Source organism: Protomyctophum parallelum (genome assembly GCF_964188405.1).
Source record: "Protomyctophum parallelum genome assembly, chromosome: 9".
NCBI lineage: Eukaryota > Metazoa > Chordata > Actinopteri > Myctophiformes > Myctophidae > Protomyctophum > Protomyctophum parallelum.
Window position 1 is genome coordinate 33,590,229 of NC_139706.1, and position 24,806 is coordinate 33,615,034.

The following is a 24,806-nucleotide window of genomic DNA, read 5'->3' on the forward strand; positions in this document are numbered from 1 at the left end:
GAAGCTGCATAGTTGGGTTTGTGTGTGTCTTTCTTTTTCTGTCTTTCTTTCTTAGGACGGAGATAAAGGTAGACGCCGTTGGAAGGCTCAACACAAGCCGATGACCCTAGAGATCCATCCCAAAGCTTCCCTCAGGGAGCCCAGCAAGCCAGCTAGCCAGCAAGCCTGCCCAGTCAGCCAACGCAGCCAGTCAGCTCCGCCAGTCAGCCAGTGTAGAAAGTCAGGCTGCCAAGCCAGAGCATATCAGCCGTTGCAGTCAGCCATTGCAGCCATACCAGCCTTGCTCAGTCAGCTCAGCCAGGCCTCTCTCGAGGCCTGGCTCTCTGTCTGCCTTGCCCGGTCTGCCCTGCCCTGCCTTGCAGCAACAGAAACAGCCTTTCTGGCAAGCCAGCCCGCTCAGAATGCGAGCTGAGCAAGCCAGTGCAGCAACAAGCCCAGACTAGGTTACTGCAGCCTTACTGTGCAGCCACAGCCACTCAGCCCAGACCAGCAGGAGCAAGCCAGGCTCCAACCCTTGCAGCGCAGCCTTAGGCCGGATAGTCCCCCTGCCTGCACTTCGTTGCCTTCCTGGCCTGTCTGCCTGCCTAGGCGCCTCGGTCTTCCTGTCTGTCTGCCTTGGCCTGCCGGTCTGAAACTGGTTTAGACTAACTGCGTGCTTGCCAGCTGCGCTGGCTTGCTGAGCTCGTATTCTGAGCTGGCTGGCTTGCCAGCAAGGCTGGTTCTGTTGCTGCAAGGCAGGGCGGGGCAGACCGGGCCAGGCAGACAGAGAGCCAGGCCTCGAGAGAGGCCTGGCTGAGCTGACTGAGCAAGGCTGGTATGGCTACAATGGTTGACTGCAAGGGCTGATGTGCGCTGGCTTGGCAGCCTGACTTTCTACACTGGCTGACTGGCGGAGCTGGCTGGCTGCGTTGGCTGACTGGGCGGGCTTGCTGGCTAGCTGGCTTGCTGGGCTCCCTGAGGGAAGCTTTGGGATGGATCTCTAGGGGCATCGGCTTGTGTTGAGCCTTCCAACGGCGTCTACCTTGATCTTCGTCCTAAGAAAGAAAGACAGAAAAAGAAAGACACACACAAACTCAACTACGCAGCTTCCACATGAGGAAGGCAGGCAGGCAGGCACGCAGGCAGGCACAAGCTGCCTGCGTGCTTGCTTCGCCCTCCAGTTGCTGCTCCAGTTATTTGTTTTCCCTCAAACCCATCCTCAATGTGTTGGGTGAGGTTGAGCTCTGTCCAGCACAGGAGCGGCCGGGACGGAAACCAGCTTGGTCTTTAGTCAGCTTGGTGTCTATGAGTGGCATGAGGCGTTGGAGTAGCAGCCTCTCTTGTAGGTGATGCAGAGGAGGGAAATGGGTCGGTAGCTCTTTGGGGATGATGGGTCTTTGCCAGGTTTAGGGATTGCAACCACTTTGGCCGTTCTCCAGACAGAAGGGATGGTTTTCTGTGCCATGCATGTATTCAGCATCCCTACGAGCCAGGTCTTTGCGTTAGGTTCCAGGTGCTGTATAATTTCTGCCAGTATGTCATCAATCCCTGCTGCTTTTCCGGGTTTCAACTTTCCCATTGCAGTTTCGAGTTCTTCTAGGTCGAAGGGTTTGGTTTGAGGGCTGGCTGATTGTGGTTGGTCTGATACCACTGTGCGATGGTATTCTCCTGTGGGTCGGTGGCGGTGTTGGTTACGACTGTTGGCCACCAGTTGTGATGCAACAGAGTTCGCTGTGACCGTTGTGAATTATGGGTGGCTCCCTGAGGTCCTTGATCCCCATGGGGTCCAACAGTGGTCATTGAAGCGTGCACAGACATGCACAAATGCACCTACACACGCACAGGCGCACATGCGTATGCACACCTGGACCTGTAAATGAACAACAACACAAAAACTAAGGCACTGGTGTCGGACTTCTGGTTTACCGGAACGGGGTTCAACTCCCTGCAGTGCCCTGCTCAATGTGTTATATTTACATGGTTCATTGGTCCATGGTCTCAGGTCATTGAGCGGCACGCTATTGTGTGCGATTCTTCATCATTGTTGAGGATTTAAAAAAAAGGTGAAAATCAAGGAAAAGCGAAAGGCTATAGTCCATGGTCACGGACCGCATACTGGTCAAGGTAATTCATACTGGTGAAGATCATTTACTAGTCTTATGAAGGTAATTTATACTGGTCAAGGTCATTTACTAGTCTCATGAAGGTAATTTATACTGGTCAGTCATATACTGGTCACGGTCATTTATACTGGTCAAGGTCATTTGTACTTGTCAAGGTCATTTATACTGGTCAAGGTCATTTACTAGTCTTATTGAAGGTCATTTATACTGCTCAAGGTTATTGATCAATATCAATGACCTTGATGACCCCAAGGTCATTAAGTGGCATGCTATAGTGCGCGATTCTTCATCATTGTTCACGATTTGAAAAAAGGTTAAATCGCGGAAAAGCGAAAGGCTATAGTCCATAGTCTCGGAGGGCATACAAAAATGTGTGGTGCTATACAGGCCGTTCTGGAAAATTTGGGACAGAGGTTCATCGTTGGCATCCAGGGAGTGTGTGTGCAAAATTTGGCATCGACCGGGTTAATGGTGCTGGAGATTAGCTGTTAACAAACTGACGGACACACACACACACACTCACTCAGAGTGCAAAACATATACTCTATCCCCATGGCTTTGGCCTGGTGCCATACCGTTATTAATTATTGCCTACAATGTCAATTGTGAAATTACTTTACCGTTGCAATGCAAAATTTACATTTCAACGAATGGACCTCGTAAAACAAAACAAAAACCAAGGCACTGGTTGTGGTACTTCTGGTTTACCGGAATGGGGTTCAACTCCCTGCAGTGCTCTGCTCAATTTGTTGTATTTACATGGTTCATTTTTATTTTCTGCTCATTGTGTTGCCTTTTCATAGATGATAACCCCCAGGTTCTTTAATGTGTTTGCACTCCCTACAGTTAGGTTACCAAGTCTATTTATTTATTATTTCTGTTCACTAGAACTAGAACCAATTACCAAAGTAGGCTTTCTAATGACACAACTCGCCTTTGTTTTTATGTGTAGCAAAAACGTTCTTTTTATTTACGCCAAAGAGTAGAGGCTGGTCTGCATTCATGCGAGCGGGGAAGTTTAGAGTAACATAGCTCTAAATGAAACGCATTAGAGCTATGGACCAGAGCTAGTAGTCATAGCACTTCATGGTATATGCATAGTTTATATAGTTTCATTATAGATATATTAAACAGAGAGGACTGGAGTCAATTGGGTTATATTATGTTTAACACTAATTTGAAGCTGTCAAAATCTGACAGACTTCTGGCGGCCATGGCCACACCCACCTTTTGGTAACGCCCACTTTCGGCCAAGCCCACAAAAAGGACCCCCCCATGTCATTTGCCAGGCAGGCTCCACTCTCAGACAGATATTTGGCTCCGTCTTATGAGCTAATTTAGAACTTCCTGTCTGAGAGCTAGCTAATTTAAGACATCCGGTTACCTTCAGAATAAAATAAGGTTATTTAATTTGTTAATTAAATAATTGTCAATGCCCCAAGGCACAGCACTTTTTTGAGCGTTGACCTCAGTAGAAGGTCTGCTGCCGTGAATTTTACACCTCTCCCACTTAGCGGAGAGTGGGGTGTGGTACAGGACATCTCCCCGAACGCGTGGGTATACTGCATCTACAAGTAGTACAAGATAAATTGAAACCATTGACACCTACTTCGATGGTTCAGTTGTCATCTATGCCGGGGAATTTAGCAGGTCTCATTCAAGCGTTTTTTCAAAATCCAGGTCACACATTTGATTGCAAAACAATCTGTGGTGTCACTCAACAACTAGTGAATAGCATCTTACTTGGCCTTAGGAATGCACAATGACCCATTAGATTTTATACACAAACTAGTAGTTTGGTTGAGTATGTGTGGTGTCCACACAGTTGTTCAAGCAAAACATACAGACATCTGTACATTCTGTGCCTGGACAGTTGAAAGCAATTAACAGAACAATAACGGAGGACAATTTGGAAGAAGATGATGATGATGTGGTTTTATGCAATGAAAGTCTAAATGACAATATGTGTGAAGCTATACCATTACCAATTCTAACATTTCTACAACAGACATCTGCTATCAAAAAATGTCACACACGGCTTGAAGAAGCAGCAGCGCAGGACTCAACATTTAGACGGAAACTTGAGAAATTCAATCTAGCCAACACATCAGTGTCATTAGTGTCTCAGAAATGTTCTAGGACAGAAGTATGCACCATATTAAACAGCTTTGTAGAATACACACTTCGGTCTCCTTTCCTTGGAGATGACCTGCTTTGCCTGAAAAGTCTTAGTCTGTATAGTTGTACTCAATGTGGTGACAAGGCCTTACCATCTACAAAGAACATGTCACAATTCATAGTGCAGCCACTTGACGTGTCACAAAAAGGCATCTTAGACACTATTGCACAAATATTACCTGCTCAATCTGAACAATGTGAAACATGTCAGCAGGAAAAGAGCTTATCAACATATGAAGTAATTAACAGCCCACATACCTTACTTCTCCTGTTAAGAGCTGGCACAAAAATTCCAAAAACGTTCAATTTATCCTGTCTGTACCACCAAAATGAGTATGCTTTGACCAGTATGTGTGTATTTTTCGACAGGCCACCATATGCGTCATTGTACATCCTTAAAGATCATAAATGGCATATCTGGACAAATGAATCGAATGACACAGCAGGCTATACCTTTGAGCTGATGCAAAGAACATCCGCTCGACAGCACACAAAGACAGTAGTCACAAGTAGTTTCTATGTCGTGTCATACGAGAAAATAAACAGTCGAGAAATAATCAAGTTTCGTCAGGACAAACAAATGCATAAATGCACAGACAGATGCAATCAACGCACACAAGTGACACCCATTCCAAAGCTAGAGGTAACTCCTTGACCTGACTTAGCTTGCGTAGAGAAAGTGATTTCATGTCAATGCCCCAAGGCACAGCACTTTTTTGAGCGTTGACCCCAGTAGAAGGTCTGCTGCTGTGAATTTTACACCTCTCTCGCTTAGCGGAGAGTGGGGTGTGGTAGAGGACATCTCCCCGAACACGTGGGTATGTCCAGATTGTTGCCTCGCGGAGGCCTCTTTGTCCAGTGTCCATTCTGGGTCCGGAAACGGTACTTTTTGTCAGCATTGACCCCAGTAGAAGGTCTGCTGCTGTGAATTTTACACCTCTCCCGCTTAGCGGAGAGTGTGGTGTGGTAGAGGACATCTCCCCGAACGCGTGGGTATGTCCAGATAGTTGCCTCGCGGAGGCCTCTTTGTCCAGTGTCCATTCTGGGTCCGGAAACGGTACTTTTTTCAGCGTTGACCACAGTAGAAGGTCTGCTGCTGTGAATTTTACACCTCTCCCGCTTAGCGGAGAGTGGGGTGTGGTACAGGACATCTCCCCGAACGCGTGGGTATGTCCAGATAGTTGCCTCGCGGAGACGTCTTTTGTCCAGTGTCCATTCTGGGTCCGGAAACGGTACTTTTTGTCAGCCTTGACTCCAGTAGAAGGTCTGCTGCTGTGAATTTTACACCTCTCCCGCTTAGCGGAGAGTGTGGTGTGGTAGAGGACATCTCCCCGAACGTGTGGGTATGTCCAGATAGTTGCCTCGCGGAGGCCTCTTTGTCCAGTGTCCATTCTGGGTCCGGAAACGGTACTTTTTGTCAGCATTGACCCCAGTAGAAGGTCTGCTGCTGTGAATTTTACACCTCTACCGCTTAGCGGAGAGTGTGGTGTGGTAGAGGACATCTCCCCGAACGTGTGGGTATGTCCAGATAGTTGCCTCGCGGAGGCCTCTTTGTCCAGTGTCCATTCTGGGTCCGGAAACTGTACTTTTTTCAGCATTGACCACAGTAGAAGGTCTGCTGCTGTGAATTTTACACCTCTCCCGCTTAGCGGAGAGTGGGGTGTGGTACAGGACATCTCCCCGAACGCGTGGGTATGTCCAGATAGTTGCCTCGCGGAGCCGTCTTTTGTCCAGTGTCCATTCTGGGTCCGGAAACGGTACTTTTTGTCAGCCTTGACCCCAGTAGAAGGTCTGCTGCTGTGAATTTTACACCTCTCCCGCTTAGCGGAGAGTGTGGTGTGGTAGAGGACATCTCCCCGAACGTGTGGGTATGTCCAGATAGTTGCCTCGCGGAGGCCTCTTTGTCCAGTGTCCATTCTGGGTCCGGAAACGGTACTTTTTTCAGCGTTGACCACAGTAGAAGGTCTGCTGCTGTGAATTTTACACCTCTCCCGCTTAGCGGAGAGTGGGGTGTGGTACAGGACATCTCCCCGAACGCGTGGGTATGTCCAGATAGTTGCCTCGCGGAGCCGTCTTTTGTCCAGTGTCCATTCTGGGTCCGGAAACGGTACTTTTTGTCAGCCTTGACCCCAGTAGAAGGTCTGCTGCTGTGAATTTTACACCTCTCCCGCTTAGCGGAGAGTGTGGTGTGGTAGAGGACATCTCCCCGAACGTGTGGGTATGTCCAGATAGTTGCCTCGCGGAGGCCTCTTTGTCCAGTGTCCATTCTGGGTCCGGAAACGGTACTTTTTTCAGCGTTGACCACAGTAGAAGGTCTGCTGCTGTGAATTTTACACCTCTCCCGCTTAGCGGAGAGTGGGGTGTGGTACAGGACATCTCCCCGAACGCGTGGGTATGTCCAGATAGTTGCCTCGCGGAGCCGTCTTTTGTCCAGTGTCCATTCTGGGTCCGGAAACGGTACTTTTTGTCAGCCTTGGCCCTTGACCCCAGTAGAAGGTCTGCTGCTGTGAATTTCACACCTCTCCCGCTTAGCGGAGAGTGGGGTGTGGTATAGGACATCTCCCCGAACGCGTGGGTATGTCCAGATAGTTGCCTTGCGGAGCCGTCTTTTGTCCAGTGTCCACTTTATAAAGTCCATGCACTCCAGTGAATAGCATTTATCCATTTAGATAACTTTATTATTATTATTATAAGGATTTAATTACTTATTCTTACACAGAAACATAATGTGTGTCTTATAGCATCATATAGCATCATTTAAATGCTTAATTTGTAGTTTTAATGTGCAAATTAAACTTTTTTTCAATACTCTAGAGGGGACTCTTATTTTGAAGAGATCGTCCACCGGAAGTCTTAAATTAGCTCACTAGATTAGCTCGATTTGCTAGATTTGTGTTCCGGGGACGCTGTTTCCTGGCTGGCGGCTGCTAGAAATGGCGAGCTCTGTGTGCTGGGCCAGGCTGCTGCTGCTTCTAATGGGTGTTCTCGGGACGTCAAATGCCGTTTCGGAACCGGGCAAGTGGGTCCTGGACGTCAATAGCGTGAGTGTCGTGGACGGTGGTGTCGGGGACGATGTGTGACTGTCTGCGTTGTTGTGTGTCGCTGGTGCTGACGTACACGTAGCATGGCTACACATCCGGCATTACAGTGTTGGTGTTGTTGTTGTTAGCTTTATAGCTTTAATCACACAGCTCAACGTTATCATTTCTTATATAAACCTTAATTTAATTGTGTGTCCTATAGTGCAGAAAGACTCATTGCCGCCGATTAACGTTTGCTACTGTCTGTCTGCCTTGGTTGTGTGTACACCATAGACTGTGTACACTCACTCATGATGTGACATGTAAACAAAGTTCGCTTGATGGAAGCCGGTGACAAAGATTAACGTGAAACCAGATCAACTTGAAATGGCGTCTCCGTCGTCCTAGTAACGGCTGATGTTCCATTGTGGTCCTACACGGACCCTACACTGCGTAGCTGTCCTCGTCAATGCCAACTTATCAAAACATACCGATCTGATTCTGGTTTGGATTAAGAAGCGTCGGGGAGACGGACGGACACTCACATTGCGTTGTGGTTGCACACCCTTTAGCCCTGTGTTTTGTTGTTGTGATTGTTGTTGAGAAACAGGAAGACACTCTTCTTCCTGTGACTGTCTATGTACAACAATTCGTTTTATAAATGCAACTATGAGTAAACATATGTGTCACATACATTAACTATGCAGCCCATGTAATGCGTCAATATAAACGCATCGATGAAAGAATAAATACATACCGTAAATAAATGAATGTTTTTTTCTGACGGGGTTCGAACTTGGTCCTCCGTTTGTCGGCATAAAGTTCCCCAGTCATGGAGCATATGCCTACTACAGTGAGCCATTCTAGCCATGACAATTTGTAATCGTAATCAAATCATAGGTTATAAAAGCAGCCATCACAACTCAAAACGAACTGGGAATTGGATCAACTTGAAATCTCAGCAGATTCACACCGATTTCCAAAACTGTTTAATAAGCCTACAGATTGTTTTTAACATCACCATCTCACCATCATCACCTATATAAGTTCACCTTATGGTAATTAATGTTATACAGGCCACATAGAAATAGTAAATATGATGCATGATAGGTTAAAGTAACAATTTCTTTATAACATGACCTAAATATGCCCAAAAGCCACATTACACTGACGTGACTTGGTCAGTCAATGTGCTCCAAATTATCAAAGCGAATGGTGCTAATGTTTCAGTTTCACACACAATATTCTGCCCATTTAAAGCGTCAAAATAAACGCATCAACGGATGGATTAATATAAATAAAAGGCTCTCATCATGGGATTCGAAGTTTTGAACTGTCAGCACCTGTGCACCAGTCAGAAGCAACGTGCGCCATTCTATACACACTATCTGTTATCGGCACCTCAACAGGGCCAATATGGGTATACTGGCATACTCAGTGTTTCAGTATGTGATAATGTCACTGATGTCAATGACGGAGGCGCGCCGTGTCTGGTGGCCTTGAGCCACGTGAGGCACCGCCGAGCGAGGCGCTAGCCGAGCGAGTCGCCGTGCCGAGCGTTGCGACGGCCACCAGACCCGACTCAGCGCCGTCCGAGTTACGTCCCGATAGGCAGAGAATAGTATATATTAGTAGCCCTTAGTTTCCATGCGCCGACAATAGAGTTGGAAATGACACATTCAGCCAAACTAGGCTCCAGACTTCCCAAAACAGGTCAGGCTCCTACTTGGCCTCACCCCCAGAACCCACCTCACCCCTGCCCATTGACAGGCTGGAATGGCTTAGGATCGACGACAGAGTTTCTGCAAACTGTTAAATAAATATTTCAATCAATCAATCAATCAATCAGAAAGTGAGAACAAATAAAATATTTAAAAAAACATGGTAGCCTACAGAATCTTGCTTTTTGAAAACAAAAACGATGCCAAAGACCAAATAGAAATTGGGATAGAAGGAATAAAGGTAGGCCTATAGACAGAGGAGCCAGGGGCCTCAGTCATTCAGTGGTGTTGATATCTCAAGTTAATCTATTCTGTTGTCTGTTGTTTTGAGTTGTGATAACTGGATTTGTACTCTATGAGTTATTTACTGTTCAGAGATGAAGTGCACATAATGGCACACTGGGCTATGCTTCAGACTGGTGTGCTCCTGCTGACATTGGGAGGAGTTCGAATCCTGTGAGATGTTGACAATTATTTATTTATTTATTTATTCAGTCATCCGTTCATGATGCGTTTATTTTGACGCTTTAAATGGGCAGAATATTATGTGTGAAACTGAAACATTAACACCATTCGCTTTGATAATTTGGAGCACATTGACTGACCAAGTCACGTCAGTGTAGCTTTTGGGCATATTTAGGTCATGTTATAAAGAAATTGTTACTTTAACCTATCATGCATCATATTTACTACTTCTATGTGGCCTGTATAACATTAATTACCATAAGGTGAACTTATATAGGTGATGATGGTGAGATGGTGATGTTAAAAACAATTCTGTAGGCTTATTAAACAGCCGTTTTGGAAATCGGTGTGACGAAAGAGATTTCAAGTTGATCTAGTTCCCAGTTCGTTTTGAGTTGTGATGGCTTCTTTTATAACCTATGATTTGATTATGATTACAAAATGTCATGGCTAGAATGGCTCAATGTAGTAGGCATACGCTCCATGACTGGGGAACTTTATGCCGACAAACGGAGGAGAAAGTTCGAACCCCGTCAGAAACAAACGTTTATTTATTTATTCATTCATTCATCGATGCGTTTATTGTTACGCTGCTTACGCATTACATGGGCTGCATACTATAGGCTACTCCAACAATGGTGATAGGTGCATTTCTAAAATGTAGCCAGGCTATAGTATTGTTGGAGATAGACAGTCACAGGAAGACGGGGTTGTCTTCCTGTTTTAATAACAACAAAACATACGGCTAGCCTGAGTAGCCTCGGTCCCAGGCTTACACTGATCTGCGGCTATCGCAATGTGAGTGTCCGTCTGCCCAAGAATCGGATCGGATAACGGATTGGGTATGTGTTGGCATTGTGAAAGAAAAAAAGTGGCATTTGCGAGGACAGCTACGCATTCTGTCGCCGTTAGAACATCTGCGCCGAAGACGCCGTTTCCACGGCGACGGAAGACGTCATTTCATTTTGATCTGATTTCATCCAAATCGGATACACCGGTTTGTTCACATTTGTTCATAGTCATACCGGTAAACTATTTTGAATTATTAACCGTCCGTGTGAATGGCTGTCTTTATGTTGCCTCGGCTCTCTGGTGTTGTTAACAGCCGCTCCTATCAAATCGCAGTACAATTCTAAATCTTGGGCTAGTACAATATGATGATGCCAATCACAGTATAACAAATACAATCACCAATTCGAATATCATTGTGATTGGTATACATACAGTAATTGCGCTAGGTAATACAATCATAGCATTCTATTCTGATAACAGTCACTGACTGTGACTTAATAATATATGCTAACATTCACAGTGACAGCATGTTATTTCTAACACATCATTCGTAATATATGACATACTGTATAACGGATGTTAGAAAGAACTTAAGCAAGAGCTTATGGGAACTATCTAATTCTATTCCCCAATCATTATCAGAGAGATCTCGCACAGGGTTGCAATATTTATATTTTCCATTTCAACATGTTGTATAACCGTTTGAAGAGCACCTTGCTGTTTTCAGCTGGGGGAAGTTCTCTTCTGGGTGGGGAATGTAAACTTTCTGAAATGTTGAGGAAACACATTTGCTTCCATCTGCTTGTGTGTTATTCAGTGTTTAGATTAGATACAATACGATTTGTTTCAGTCGTGACAATCATTTGTTATTGTTATGCCTTTTAGGATGTCACCCAATTACACTCTGAAGACTTTTGAGTTGACTGCGACAGTTATTTTAATTCTTGTTGACAATGAAGTATAAGCCTACCACTCATATCAGGAGGGGGAAACAAAATGACATAACCTTTGTATTGAATCAGGGTGGACAGAGCAGCTGTGGTTTGACAATTATTTTGTACCCATAAAAAAGGCAATTTTTCCTATATAGACAATCGGCCCGGGCAGCTGCTTCGGTAACTGGAAGGCTCGCCTTAAAACATGCTCACCCTATTTTATTCCCCCGCCAACTTGTCACCTCACGCCAACTGCTCGGTGGGGCGGTTCTTTTTTTTTTTTTACGATATTTTTTTGCGGCTTACGCCTTTTATTGTTTTTTTGAAGGGACAGACAGTAGGCTGACAGGAAACGGGAGAGAGATGGGGGAAGACATGCAGTAAAGGCCGTGTCGGGCTCGGGAGTCGAACCCGCGGCACACTGCGACTGGATTACCAGTCGGGTGCCCAGACGGTTACGCCACCGCCTGGGCAGGTGGGGCGGTTCTTGTATAAATTTTTTTACTGAGAATAAGATAAGAAATAAGTTTAAGGTTAGGCATAGTTTTACCGGTGTTAAGTTTAGGAACAGGGTTAGGTTTTGTTGGCACTGTTTTACTGAGGTTAAGGTTAGGAAAAAGGTCAGATGTAACCGTTTAAGCATACTGTAGGTTTTAGGTTACATTTAGGAATACCAGGCTGAGCAGTTCGGCCTGTACGCCCAGTTGACTGTTTTGAGGCGAGCATTCTAGTGCCCGGTGCTTGGGCATTGGTTGCCTGCTAGGTGTGCATGAGGACTGAGGACGGAGTTCGCTTTCATCTGGGAATTGAAATCCCAACGGTACTTGTTTTAATTAATAATCATGGATAACTTGGTCAGTTCAAAGCCCCCAAAACTATTCCAAATATTGTAGCTTTTGACAGATGGCCAATATCTCTCTGGTTATGTCTAACCACGACTTATTCATCCCATATTATGTGAATGTGCACTTCATTTAGGAGAGAATATCTCTACTGTTCTTGGCTAATAATATGAACAACTTGGGAACTGTGAGAAATTCTCTATCCGGGACGAAATACCTGGAAAACGCCCGTTTAAAAATAACCGCTACTATTTAAAGCATGACTTATCCTCTTTCTATCTGCAAAGTGTTAATCCACTGTAGACATGTTAAGAGCTACTTTTGTCAAAGTTTTTGCAGGTAATAGTGTTGGAGTTTGGAAGTGCTCATTGGATATCATGCAATGGCCCTGCGTACCACCTGTTTTTTAATTTGCACATAATAAATGCAGGTGGCAGCAGGACGTTCACTGAAAGCGAGCACTTCCAAACTCCAACACCTAGAAAAAGAATCACCTGCACAGACTGCACAGACCTCTGCTGGCAAATTGTAATATCATATATGGAATTTGTGGACTGTTACATCACAGTCCACAGGAAAATCAGAGCAATTAAGTAGATCTGTCCTCAAAATGCGGACTATAACTTGTAGTTCAGCTACTTTGTCAGTTAAATCTAAAATTACTCTTGTCTTGGAGTGAAAATATAACACAAGCAAATCTGAAGCTCTTTGTTCAACAACACCACCTTCTGTTCCGTTGGTCATGCATGTGTTTTGGTGTGTTCACATCTTTCAGACGGTCTACTTTTTATATCAATCAATCAAGTCATCTCAAGCGTCAGATGCAAAAATCGTTTTTTATATTAAAATTATATATATTTTTAGGGCCATGTCATGTGGTCTACCTGCAAAGCCTTTGTGATCTATACTGGTAGATCCTGATCTACCTTTTGGGCACCGCTTAACGTCAGATCAGCCGTTTTGTCGGTCAGCGCCAAAAATGCTCCCCGACAGCATAATCGGAGCAAATACCGGGCAGTGTGTATGAGCCATAACGTGTTGACTACACTACACTAATAACATGTCCTTTCCACATGTCTGTGAAGCAAGCTTCATGGACTCCCTAACTCAACTACGAGCAACATAAGGAAAAAACAGCCCGGCGGTCCACCGAGAGGCGGGATGGAAGATGGACCAAACAGGACGGATAACACGGAAACGACTGACATGACAATCACGAACGATATGAAGATCCTCAGAGAATGTGGCTGTGGGTGGGCCAAAGTAACAACCTACCGGGGCCTGCGAACTCATCAGGGGAAGATGAAATGCGGCGGCGGCCGCAACCAGATGCAAGCTTGCACTGCAGAAGCAGATCAGACAAGGAGGAATCATAGCCAGGTTGAGCACCACAGTGCTATTGATCCAACCATTGCAACTGGTGAGAGAGAGGAGGACCAGCCTTCCCAGCATGAGGTGCAGCAACAACCGCACAGCCCACAGCACAACGAAACGCCAAGCAGCGAACCCACAAGAGTCGCACCAGAGAAGCTAATCCGGAAAGCCAAAGTCAAGTGGCCAAAAGCCAATGACAAAGAATCCTGGAGCAGCTTCGATGATAATCTATGCACCACCCTCCAAAGTACGCTAAGAGGCAGCGTAACCTCCAAACTGAACATCATGGGACACATCATCTACGAGGAAGGCAAAGAGCGATTTGGAGAAATGCCCCAGAGGAGGATTATTCCCAAACAGATCGGGAGACGGGAGAGGGAAATCCTCCAGCTCGTAAAGGAACGACGCCTCCTACGGAAACAATGGAGAAAAGCCAATGACCAGGATAAAGACGGCTTGAAGAACCTGTGGAACCAGATCAAAGTAAAACTCGCACACCTGAGGAGAGCTGAAAGGATCAGGAAACGCAGAAGCCGCAAGGAGAAAGCAAGGGCTAGCTTCTCCCGGGACCCCTTCAAGTATGCCCGAGGCCTGCTGGAGGAAAAGAAGAATGGGACACTGCAGACCAGTGAACAGGAGTTGGAGGAATACATCACAGTTCAGCTCAGCGACAGCCAAAAGAACAACCCCCTCGGATCACCAGGCCATGTACCTCAGCCACCTGAGCCTTCCTCGCAGTTTGACACCACTCCCCCGAAATGGGCTGAGGTCAAGCAGGTGGTTGAGCGAGCGAGAGCTGCATCAGCACCCGGCCCGAATGGAGTACCATACAGGGTGTTCAAAAGCTGTCCTGGACTCCTGAAACTGTTATGGAAGCTGATGGGTGTTGCCTGGAAAACCCAAGCCATGCCATCAGCGTGGAGCAGGGCAATCACGACCTTTATCCCAAAGGAGAAAGACTCTCATAACATCAGCCAGTTCAGAGGCATAGCCCTGCTCAACGTGGAAGGGAAGATTTTCTTCACTGTGGTGGCAAAGCGCATGACCAACTACCTTCTGGCAAACAATTACATCGACACTAGTTGTCAGAAGGCAGGCGTCCCAGGTTTCCCTGGCTGCGTGGAGCACTCTGCTATGATCTGGGAGCAAATCCAGACAGCCAAGCGCAACAAAGCAGACCTACACGTGGTTTGGTTGGATCTCGCAAACGCCTATGGGTCGGTTCCCCACCAACTCATCAGCTTTGCACTGAACTTCTTCCATGTTCCACCCTGCATCCAGAGCCTCGTAGTGAACTACTTTAACAACTTCCAAGTCTGCTACACAACTCAGGAGGTCTCAACTGGTTGGCACCAGCTAGAGAAGGGGATAGCAATGGGTTGCTCCATTTCTCCAATCCTTTTCACAATAGCCTTTGAGATCATCCTGATTGGTGGAAGACAGATGGTCCGAGGAGTCCGTTCCCAATCAGGTCAGCGACTCCCGGCCCTACGGAGCTACATGGATGACGTCACCACTCTCCTCCAGACAGCAGTGTGCACCTCCAGACTCCTGAAAAGACTCGGGGAGCTTCTAGCATGGGCTCGGATGAAAATAAAACCTACCAAGTCACGCAGCCTCTCCATCCGGAAAGGAGTCAGGAATGACAACATCACATTCTCAGTGGATGGTGAGGAAATCCCACGTGTGGTTGATGAACCTGTGCGGAGCCTTGGAAGGCTTTACACTGCAGACCTGTCTGACAAGCACATGGCTGCCTCAGTCACATCTCAGCTCTTGGACGGCCTGAACAAAATTGACCAAAGCTTTCTCCCAGGGAAACTCAAGGTCTGGTGTTACCAGTTCACCCTATTCCATCGTTTGATGTGGCCCCTGAAGTTGTGTGATATCACCTCCACAACTGTCCTCAAGCTGGATTCAAAAGCCAACAATTACATCCGTAAGTGGCTGGGCCTTCCCAGATGCCTTTCCAACACAGCTCTGTTTGGAAGAACCACCCTGAAGCTGCCACTGAAATCCATCAGCCTGGGCTACAAACAGGAGAAGGTGAGGCTTGTGTTCGAGCTGAGAGACTCACCTGATCCAACTGTCCGCAACGCCAAGGTCCAAGTCCGCACTGGACGTAAATGGAATGCTATGCAGACAGTAGACCAGGCCATTGGCCGACTGAAACATCAGGAAATGGTAGGACAAGTGCAGTCTGGCAGGGCTGGTTTTGGCTGGGGAACAGCACCCACAAAGTGGTCCAAAGCCTCAAAGAAGGAAAGGAAAGACCTTGTGGTTTCAGAAGTGGTGAAAATGGAAGAGGAGAGCTATATGATCAAGGCTGTGGGCCAACAGCAACAAGGGAGATGGACCAATTGGGAGGCCGTAGTCAACAGGGTCATTACATGGGCCGACATGTGGAGAATACCCCAAGCGAGGCTGAGTTTCCTCATCAGGGCCACATACGACACCCTTCCCAGTCCCTGGAATCTGCATGTGTGGTACGGGACAGAGGTGACCTGCAAGCTCTGTGACACCCAGAACGCAAGCTTGCATCACATCCTTTCTGGCTGTAAGGTGGCTTTGACGCAGGGCCGATATGGATGGCGCCACGATCGCGTTCTGCGGAAGCTAGCTGAAATCCTGGAAGTACGCAGAATAGAAGCAAATGGCGCCAGTTCACGAACAGCAGAGCGGTCGATCCAGTTTGTCCAGCAAGGTGGCAAGCCGCGGAGCATCACCAAGAGCCCACAGTCCCTCCTGTCAGCTGGAAGCGAGTGGAACATGAGGGCTGACCTAGACCGGCAGTTGAAGTTCCCGCAAGAGATCACCACAACCGCTCTACGACCAGACATCGTGTTGTGGTCCACCTCTACTAAGACAGTCATTATGGTAGAGCTGACAGTTCCTTGGGAGGAGGGAATGGAGGCTGCCTTTGAGAGAAAAAGGGACAAATATTCAGAGCTGGCAAGTGAGTGCTCACAAGCAGGGTGGAGAGCCTTCACATACCCAGTGGAAGTCGGGTGTAGAGGCTACACTGGAGCATCCACCCAGCGGCTACTAAAGTCCCTTGGGATCAAAGGCTCCAAGCTGAAGAATGCCCTCAAAGTCCTGGCAGAGGAGGCAGAACAAGGAAGTTTCTGGTTATGGCTCAGGAGAAACGACAAATCGTGGGGAAAACAAGGAGCGTAGACAGGGGGCAGTAGGGAACCTTTCCTGCTGCTATATTTCACCACCTTGAGATGCTGTGGTATGCGGTCAGCCCACGCCTGACTCAGGGAGATGGACGTCCCTGCCATGCATAGTCCCTTGGGACTCATTCCACAACCACAAAAGCAATAACACTGGGACAGAGTGTGGGGAGAACAAGGATCCTTCGGCTGGCTGCAGGGGGCGGCAGGGAGACGTCCCTGTCGCTGCTCCACCACCCAGAGATGTTCCGGGATTAATGGAGCGAAACATCTGTGAAGGGTGGCTCCCGGCTGATGACCCTGCAGCCAGCACCATGGCACCGTCGGAGGTGCGTCAGGCAGAAATGCCCAGCAAGTCTAATCACTTGTGCTTACATCACTAATAAGGACACATAATAATAATAACTAATAACCCATCCGTTACTACATGTGGAGTCAACTCCCGCAATTTCCTTCTTCCCATAGTGCGCGGCAACGTAACTCTGGGATGAGCGGCCGCAAAGCGACCGCGAAATTCTAGTATGTAATATATAGAAATTGTGTACAATTGCTTCTGTGCGCTCTCCACTGTGATTTCTTCTTACCATTCACTTTATCTGCTTTTTAAATTAGCAAGTGTTGGCCAAATTCCAGACTGTATTTGCTAGAAATTAATGGTTTGTGACTGGCTACATCTGATGATCATTTTCTAATCCCGGCCTACATGGTCATTCTAATTCCATGGTTAATGCCCAAAATGTCTCTCCTCTTCCATTTAATTTGAAACTAATGTAGAACAGCAGCTAAAGGCTTAAGTGTGATGATTCAGTCTGTCTGTGTCACTTGTGTTTTAGGAGACACTCAAGTTACACAAGTCGTTTTTCCTCTTCACTAAGACGCTCTTCAACAACACCTACATCAAACTCAAAGGTAAGCAGTGATGGAAGAAGTGCTATTTTTTTTACTTAAGTAAAAGTATCAATACCCTATTAAAAAAGTATAAAAGTATTGACTTATATTTAAATTACCAAAAGAAAAAGTACTCATTATGCAGAAGGTCCCAGTTTTAAAATGTATAAACTATAATGAGAAAAATCTGACCAGTCTGAAGCGAGTGGTGCAACAGCACCCCCTATTGGTACTCTAAACATAGTAACATAGTCCCATAGTAACATAGTCCCATAGGGACAAAGCTGTTCCTTGGAGTGGTTGCACCACTCAAAAAGAAAGGGAAGCTCTGCTCAGATCTGCGCACAGTATTTATTTTGCTTTGATAGTGTGCTGAGCTTACCTTAATATCCCTTTGACTCCAGCACCTCACTTAAGTTTTTTCAGCAGATGAGCGGTGGTTATTTTTACATATGTATAAACTATAAAATTAATATTGAAAAAAGTCATTTTAAAATAGCATATCTACAAGGTTGTGAGCTTATAGATCGTCAATATTCAACTTGCCAGATATATAAGTAGTTTTGTAATAATAATCAAAATCTACAAAGCTACTATCTAGTAACAAAAGTTTTCAAGTAATTATAGTGGAGTAAAAGTACAATATTTACCTTTGAGATGTCTGTCGGTCTGGTATGTGTGCATGTATGTGCTTGTATGTATATATATTCTATAACGAGAGTAGGGTTGGGCATTTGACTGAAAATGTATCAATGCCGAAATTTAGAACTCAACCAATATCTGCCTTCATCTTGCTCATGTAGATTAATCGGATAATTGAGAAGCAATAGTTTTTTTCTTGGAGAAAATCAACATGAAAATATTGTAATTGATTGATTAAAAAGAAATCGATTAAATCGATTTGTCTGATTAATCACCTGTATTATACTTTGTTGTGCAATGGATGCATGAAAAACTAGGCGATCTGCAAGCTCACAACTTGTTACATCGCAATGCGTTGAACATATAGAGCTGCTATTTTCACGTTTTATTTATTTTTATCATTCATTAATCGCAATAGAGGCAAAAGTTTGAAATTTACAATGATATTGATTACATTTGAGGTCATATCACCCTGCCCTATGTGTATATAACAAGATGACCTCAGCTCTGGGGCGGCAGTGGTAAAACGGTCTTGGATTTGGGAGGTCCCCGGTTAGATCCCAGGCTCCACTAGCCTTTGTGTTAAGGTGTTGACACTACTAACCCTTTCCTACGGCCCTATACTGACAGCTGATAGGCTCATAATGATCAAGCTAGTGGTCCACTGTGTACCTGTGTGTGTTTTCCAGGGACGTCAGAGACGTGTGGCAGTTCTCCTGTCCAGCTGAATGTTTCCTGGTATCTCAGGAACTCCCATTGTTCTGATGAAGTCTTTCAACTGGATGGACTTGATGTAAGACCCTTTCTCTTCTGTTTTGTTCTGGCTTCAAGTTCTGCTGTCATCTACACAGCCGGTGTTATTTATAGCAAATGGTCAACGTGCTAATATGTTTAATATTTCTAATCGAGGTGCTGAATCTGTCTGATCTGTTGTGCTTCCTAGCTACTGTAGCTACCCAGTGGTGTGTAAACAAACAGAGTAAATGTAGGACAGGCTAATGCTATCCAGTATCCAGGATGGAGGAAGAAAGTGGATAATGATTTTTTTGCTGTGCCTGGTTTCCTCCAGTCCTAAGCCTCTCCTCAATAAAAGGCACATGACAGCCGGGCGTCACAGCCCGCTTGGAGTTTGCCAGAAGGCACGACTCTCAGACCATTATTAACAAGATTCTCTGGTCTGATGAAACCAAAATAGAGCTTTTTGGCCTGAATGCCAAGCGTTACGTCTGGAGGAAACCAGGCACCGCTCATCACCTGGAAAATACCATCCCTACGGTGAAGCTTGGTGGTGGCAGCATCATGCTGTGGGGATGTTTTTCAACAGCAGGAACTGGGAGACTTGTCAGGATAGAGGGAAAGATGAATGGAGCAGTGTACAGAGACATCCAGAGTGCTCAGGACCTCCGACTTGGTCAACGATTCACCTTCCAACAGGAAAACGACCCCAAGCACACAGCTAAGATAACGAAGGATTAGTTTTAGCAAAACTCTGTGAAAGTCCTTGAGTGGCCCAGCCAGAGCCCAGACTTGAACCCCAGTGAGCATCTCTGGAAGGACCTGAAAATAGCTGTGCAGCGACGCTCCCCGTCTAACCTGACAGAGCTTGAGAAGATCTGCAGAGAAGAAGGGGGAAAATACCCCAAATTCAAGTGTGCCAAGCTTGTAGGATCATTCCCAAAAAGGCTTAAGGCTGTAATTGCTGCCAAAGGTGCCTCAACTTAGTACTAAGTCAAGAGTGTGAATACTTATGTACATGTGTTTTTCCAGTTTCACTTCATCATTATGGGGTATTGTGTGTAGATTGATGAGGAAAAAAACCAATTTAATTAATTTTGAAATGAGGCTGTAACAAAACAAAATGTGGTAAAAAGAATACTTTCCGGATGCACTGTACAGTATGTGCTTTGGTCTGCTTTCCTCCCTGCAGCCACAGAGGGTAGGAAGCTACTTCAGGTCTACAGACGTCATAAAGGAAGGAGGAAGTGGCTTCTACGTCTTCCACCAGTACCCCCTGATCAACTGTTCCTCCAACATCATCAACCCTGATCTGGTAACACAAACCATGACAATAAGTAGTATACTGTAACAGAGGGTATGTGCGTGACATCATCATCATACCCGGAAGTTATTACTTGCGCAAGCAGAGCGCGCAAGTAATAGTTTTCGTCCAGTGCTTCGATGTGTATGCGCCGTGCGAGCGTATGACGTAATGACTACTTGCTACGTGCTTGATATGGCAGTGGTGTCAGATTACATACATGTATACATAGGGGCATTACCTTTAATCTTCCCGACACTAAAACATATCGTCATTACGTCACCATCGAAAACCAGTTACACCCTGGCATTGGGTCCTTTAATCCACATCTTTATTACGTCATAATTGAGAGCTAGTTGTACCAGTTATACCCTGACGTCATATGCTGCTACAATACATAAGCATCAAACGGGGCATACGCAAAGTAACCACAGTATAAAGTACAACATATCTACATATTCAAAGTGTGCCTTAGATAAGATATAAAAGGTGCCTAACCATGCACTCATGAACATTAGTTGAGATGCTAGAAAAAAACAAAAACACGTGTGTGTGTGTGTGTGTGTGTGTTACCCTAGCCCTGTTTTAAGGACTCGAATTACGGCAGGAATTTTCAAGCGAATATCCGAACCATTCGTTTCTAATTAATTTAAATAAAAAACCTTCGAGCTCCGAACCGAGTGCTTTTAACCAGGCTGCAATTCATAAATAGATCCTATGCGACATTGCATAGACTATCAAATAAGGGTTAAGGACACGTACATCTAAATCTTATAAAAGCCTATATAAATCCAAAATAGTATTAATAAGACAAGATATTTCCAACAGTGGGATTTATTTTCGAGTTAAAAAAAAAAAAAAAACCAAAAAACGAATGGTTCAAACTTCAAGCCCATTAATTAAGATTCGAGTGCCAACCCTAACGAGCGAACGTTCGAACCTCCGAATGTTCGGGGACAGCCTTAGTGTGTGTGTGTGTGTGTGTGTGTGTGTGTGTGTGTGTGTGTGTGTGTGTGTTGTCAGAACCACTGATATATAGCATATACACAAGTAAGACGCGCAAACGCGGGAAGCGAACGCAGCTCGTGTGTGTGTGTGTGTGTGTGTGTGTGTGTGTGTGTGTGTGTGTGTGTGCTACAGCTGCGCCCTGTGTGTGTGTGTGTGCTACAGCTGCGCCCTCTGGTGGCGGGCGGGTGGTGTAACAGCGGGACAGACACACAGACACACACACACACACACACACACACACAGACATTCAGCCCTTGCTGTCATAGTAAGTGGCTCACTGCGTTCGCAAACATGTAGTGCAATACAGTTGTTGTTTTTTCCCCTCAGCTCAGCGTGCTTGAGTTTGACCCGCCCACCATGCTGACAGATGTGCAACCGGAAGAGGTGAGTGATCTAAAACATTTATGATAGACAAATATACACAATACTATTCAAAAACATCAGCAGCAAGACATAAAGAATGTTGAACAACCAGAGTACCAAGTATGTATCAATGCTTTTAACATATTTTTCTCCCTCCCAACTGACTGCTTAATCTACTGTATATACATACATACATACATACTCCCTGTGTTTGTTGATGGCTGAAACCTGCATGATGTCGATACAAAATGTTAATGTAATTAATGTGTTGTTCACATCACATTCAACTGATATGTACTGTAGGCAAACTAAAATTTAAGAAAAAAACATGTCCGTGTCTTAATGCTAATATGATGACCGCAGCATAAGTAAGTCATATCCTGTTTCTTCCTGTCTTGCCGTCTCTCTCTCAGCCTGTCACAGGGAAAACTGCAAGCAGGAAAAGGAGAGATGTGGTGCCGCAGCCTCCAAAGCCCAAGGTATGGACTGCTATGGCATACAGCCTCACTGTCATACCACCTCATGAAACCCAAGGAAATGTGAAGAATTAGGTGTTGCTACCCCGTAGCATGTGCCATAGAGGCACTCGGATGCTAATTGGGATGTTCAACGGAATGCATTGAATAGAATGAGAGCCGACCAGTGTTCATTTTGACAGCAATTTCTGATTTAGTCTTTCGAATAACACACCATTTATATCAAAATCTTGACTTTGAGTCGACTGGACCATGAACAAACAATATTTTGTAATGAATGTGACCTGTCAGATATTGTCGAATGAACTGAAGTCAGTTGGAAAATCTAATTTGACATTTGTGCCTCTAGCCTGTATGTAGGCTGAGCTAATGTCTTAGGTTTCTGGTCTAGAGGGGCGGGTCGCGGCAGAGATTTGCACACGCCCTGATTGGATCTCACCGATCTGTCAGTCACAGATTGTTTTATTTAACAACGGTTGCAATCATTAAGAGATAGTGTTTATTCATAAGCTTGTTGTCCTGCCGGCTCTCACTGATTTCATTGCATTCCATCGAACATTTTGTTCGAACAAACCAGAACAAACCAGTGCCGGTTTGCAAATAGGCATAAAGATGCTATGCTCCCAACAGACAACACAAGAAACTTTGATATACTGAACATTGTAGAGCAGTGGTTCTCAGGGTTGTGGAGTCCACAAAATGTCTGCTGTTTTATGGCACACTGTAACCTAACCCTTCATGGATGGCTCATGTAAACTAAACACTATCACAGAACCTTCATCCTAATGAAAAGAGCCAATTGATATCTTAACGTTTTCTTTCATCAAAGCTGTTACTTCTTCAGGTATCCTGTCCTGTTTCCTTACACCTCGCCAACGCAGCTGTGTGTTCTGCCTCTTGTCTATTGTCACTGTGTATTCCAACTCTGTGTGTATGTGTTTTGTAGATGGCAGGGGAACACCCTCATTCAGACCAGGTAGCAAAGAGCTGGGAGGACGGGCCGTACATGTTTATTCTCCGTATCGTGGAGGTTAAAGACAAGAGCAGAGCCCCCGATCCAGGCCCAACACCCATTCCTTGGAGCATGCAGTGTGAGTGTGCACGCACACGCACGTGCACAGTACAGCAGTGGTTCTCCTTGAATAATTTCCAGGGGGTCGATTGACATATTGACATTATTTTAATATATTTTAACACAAATATTGTATGGTGGCACCTGGCACAAAATGTTTCATCTGGTGTCTGGTCAAATATTGTCTTTTAGGCTTCGTAATCACAAATTGCACAGGGATGATATGACAAATAACTTAAAATATACAAAGAAATCATCAGACACATTTAATATTTTGTTATATATATTTTTCTTTCCCAAAATCTACAAAATACAGAAATTGTTTATCTATAAGCTTGTAGACCTGCTATTTTAGGGGGGGAAAAGCAGAAACATGGAAACGATTGACGATTATGCAACAATAATTGCAATTAGCTCAAATAATTACGATTATGTAATAATTGTGTGTAAAGTCTGATGAAATAATTTCTAATATGGTGTTTCTCTATCTCTCCAGTAATTTACAGTACGGTATATGACCCATGATGAAATAAGGTCATGTCTAATATGGTGTTTATCTCTCTGTCTCCAGTGCAGATCAGTATGCAAGGTCCCCATGACTATATATCTGCTTCAGAATGGCCACTCATGATGGTGAGCACACACACACACATGCATGCACGTACACATTTTAGAGGGTGTTTTGGTAAATAAAGACCACCTCTCCTCTTGTTCTCCTCCTCCTGTTCCTCTCTCTAGTTCTACATGGTGATGTGCATAGTGTACGTGCTGCTGGCTGTGTTCTGGTTGGTGCTGTCTGCGTGCTACTGGAGGGACCTGCTCAGGATTCAGTTCTGGATCGGCGGGGTCATCTTCCTGGGCATGTTGGAGAAGGCTGTCTACTATGCCGAGTTCCAGAGCATAAGATACGACGGAAAGTCAGGTATGGAACAGGATCAAAACCCCAAGTAAATAATTTCTGAAGAGTCACAGGTGATGGTCCCAGAACGAACAGAGATCAAAGGCAAACAGGAACTATCCATTCCATGCATATACAAAACGAGAGAGCGATAGAGACGGGGAGGCGTGGTAAAACTATGACAACATTTTTTTGTCGACTTTGTTTTTCACATACTGTAACTTAATACATTTTTCAAAACGGGCAATCACAGGCAGTTACACTTGGCATTTAATCAATTATTTAAAAAAATATTTTCCAGTGACCACAGTTTGACCAAACCTAGTTCTGACTTCTGACCATGACCCGAACCATAAAATATGGCAGTTTCCTGAATAAATCGTCTTGAGACTACTGGTCTTGAGAAAGCTGGAACAAAACACACGCACATGCACGCACGCACACACACACACACACACACACACACACACACACAGCTAGGAGCAGGTGAATCATTTATTGTTGTTCATTGATGTCATGTGTGGAAGTCGTATAATATTTATTATGATTGTCCAGGAGATAGTTAATTTAATTAATTAAACGAGTTTCAATGTGTCCTCCACCAGTCCAGGGGGCCGTAGTGTTTGCAGAAGTACTGTCAGCGGTGAAGAGAACTCTGGCCAGGGTGTTGGTGATCATTGCAAGTCTGGGATATGGCATTGTCAAGTGAGCCCATGCATGCACGCACGTGCACACACATGCACGCATGTGCGCGTGCACAGTGCACACAAACAAACAAACACACCCACACACATGTGCACAGACAAGACTGATGTA

General features: G+C 45.2%; 1 protein-coding gene across 4 annotated transcripts in view; it reads left to right on the plus strand.

Moving 5' to 3' along the window:
• Positions 1-7,174: 7,174 nt before the first annotated feature.
• Positions 7,175-24,806, plus strand: part of LOC310864163 (transmembrane protein 87A) — a 62,265-nt gene continuing 44,633 nt past the window's right edge. For all 4 annotated transcript variants that reach the window (XM_083772747.1, XM_083772744.1, XM_083772745.1 and 1 more), the window contains exons 1-10: positions 7,175-7,321; positions 17,439-17,514; positions 18,825-18,928; positions 20,063-20,185; positions 21,509-21,565; positions 21,958-22,023; positions 22,967-23,111; positions 23,664-23,725; positions 23,831-24,014; positions 24,596-24,695. In XM_083772747.1, the coding sequence (XP_083628873.1) occupies positions 7,214-7,321; positions 17,439-17,514; positions 18,825-18,928; positions 20,063-20,185; positions 21,509-21,565; positions 21,958-22,023; positions 22,967-23,111; positions 23,664-23,725; positions 23,831-24,014; positions 24,596-24,695 (1,025 nt within the window). In that variant the 5' untranslated portion in view covers positions 7,175-7,213. The remainder of the gene's footprint in view (positions 7,322-17,438; positions 17,515-18,824; positions 18,929-20,062; positions 20,186-21,508; positions 21,566-21,957; positions 22,024-22,966; positions 23,112-23,663; positions 23,726-23,830; positions 24,015-24,595; positions 24,696-24,806) is intronic.